Below are 2110 nucleotides of genomic sequence, written 5' to 3' on the forward strand. Positions count from 1 at the left end.
TTATTACAATATGGGTATGAATAGAAATGGGATTTAAAGAGTCTTATTTCCTTTATGAAGAGGGTTGCCACCTGTTTATAAAACCAAACTCAACTTGAATTTTAGTCAATCAGGTAATTAAAATACCAGGGTTTCCTGTTCAAAAAGTTAAATTCAGTTTTGGCGTTTTAACAGTGAAGGTACACAGATATTTTCGTTTTCAAATTTGTATGGAACGTTTTATTTTTAAAAACGTTTTGAACCAGGTTTTGCACCTACAATATTTATTTAAGTTTTGAGAACAAATATATTCAATTCAATTTCTAAAATCTAGGTTTTTGTTTTTGATACGCACATTTTCAAATTGTTTTTAAAAACGATCGTTTCATTATTGAAAATGCTCATGGTTAAATTAGAATCCAAAATATTTCTTCTTCGTTTAAAAAATATGCGTTCTCAAATATGATATTAAAATTTTATTTCTATTAAATCACTACTAATCATTCGGTATATATGTACATTGTCAAAACGAGATTGATACTTATAAACAATTTACAAAATTTAACAAAGAAAATGTGGATATTTAACATATACATACGTAAATACATACAGATGTTCTAGCCTTTCTTCCAAGCTGTGCCTGTGATTTTGCTTCGCCCTGGTCAGATCCTGCAAATAATAAACAGAAAATTTTAAACTTTTATTTAATAATTTTTAATTTTAATTTTTAATTTAATTTATCCAATGTCCCTTTTATTTAGGTGGTTAGAATGGTGATAATATATGTATTTACTTTATCGCCTTTTCTGAAGATTGAAGTATGTAGTTTTTTTTATCTGCATACAATTTTTTCGACAAGTGATGCAAACATGTGAAATATTTTTCATTATAACTATGTAGCTTTTGAATTCGAAATCAAAACGTTTTTATTTTAAAAGTGTCTCGTTTTATTTTACTTGTTGAAAATTGTGTCGCACTACAATTCGTTGGACCAATATTCTAAAATGTCTCATTTTACAAAATATATTATAGCGTTCGTTTTTGTTTTGCGAATGTTTAGTCGAAAATACAAATACTGAATTTTTTATTTTGTATGAAGTAAAATTATATAAAAAAATTTGTTTTACAATGTCTTTTGGAAACTTGCGTTTTACCTGTATCATTTTCTCAGGGTGGTTTGTGGTAGATTTGACAGATCTAAAGCCGCTCTGATAAGCCACAATCAGTTCGGTGATGGTGGGCTTTTTAGGCTTTCACACAATAAGATTAGTGTTTTTTTTTATTGGGCAGAGCACTTAAATCGCTGCTTATACTTCACTATAGTCGGGCGGTGGGCCACAGATTGCGTCGTCATTGACCGGGGACTCGGGGCCCCGTTTTCTCTAGTGTTTTCAGTATAGAGTAAGGAAGCATTCCCTCCATAATTTTAAGTAGATATGTTTTGGACATCGCTCACTAGATCGCCATGGTTGTCCGTAAATACATTCACACTGGTCTTTAAACCATTTCAAGTCGGCCAGAATTTCAAGCTCTTCGTACGCTTGTATTTCGGCCTCTCTTTTATTACGGAAAATACATACGTATCGCTCAGATGTGAGGCTTTGATTGCAACTTTTCGGCACTGAGTTTTATTTATATTTCTGCGGGCGGATCATGCTTTTCATCTATCACATCATGAACGATTTCTCTCGTCTTTTGTTCTAGAGACCGCCATGTAGTCTGATGAAAGTCGAAAGCAGAAAACTAGGATTTTAGCAGCGTAGGTGAAAGGAGCTAGTCAGTAATGGTAAAGCGGACAAAAAACCTACACAACAAATCCACATGTATACATACATATGTAGTATTATTTTAATTTTATTATAAAACTAATCACAAATCTTATAATTTTCTCTCTTATAGGGTTCTAAGACCACCAGGCGGTGGCACTAGCGACATCTTCGGCGGTGATCTTCCACAAACTCCGCGCAACGTTAAAAATCACATGCAATCGAACATTTTCTCGTGTGACAAAAATGGCGGTATCAAAAATAACGGTAAGCCAAAATCGCAGCATGCTTTTTTGATTGATTTAAAATATATAATTATTATTTTTTTTTAATATTGTGATTAAAATATATATATATATATATAT

General features: G+C 31.7%; 1 protein-coding gene across 6 annotated transcripts in view; it reads left to right on the forward strand.

The window, feature by feature from the left end:
• Nucleotides 1-2110, forward strand: part of LOC118744843 (microtubule-associated protein Jupiter) — a 401717-nt gene that overhangs the window by 377984 nt on the left and 21623 nt on the right. For all 6 annotated transcript variants that reach the window (XM_036478230.1, XM_036478215.1, XM_036478222.1 and 3 more), the window contains one exon: nt 1879-2012. In XM_036478230.1, the coding sequence (XP_036334123.1) occupies nt 1879-2012 (134 nt within the window). The remainder of the gene's footprint in view (nt 1-1878; nt 2013-2110) is intronic.

This window comes from Rhagoletis pomonella, unplaced genomic scaffold (genome assembly GCF_013731165.1).
Source record: "Rhagoletis pomonella isolate Grant_MI unplaced genomic scaffold, Rhpom_1.0 Rhpom_scaffold_00001, whole genome shotgun sequence".
NCBI lineage: Eukaryota > Metazoa > Arthropoda > Insecta > Diptera > Tephritidae > Rhagoletis > Rhagoletis pomonella.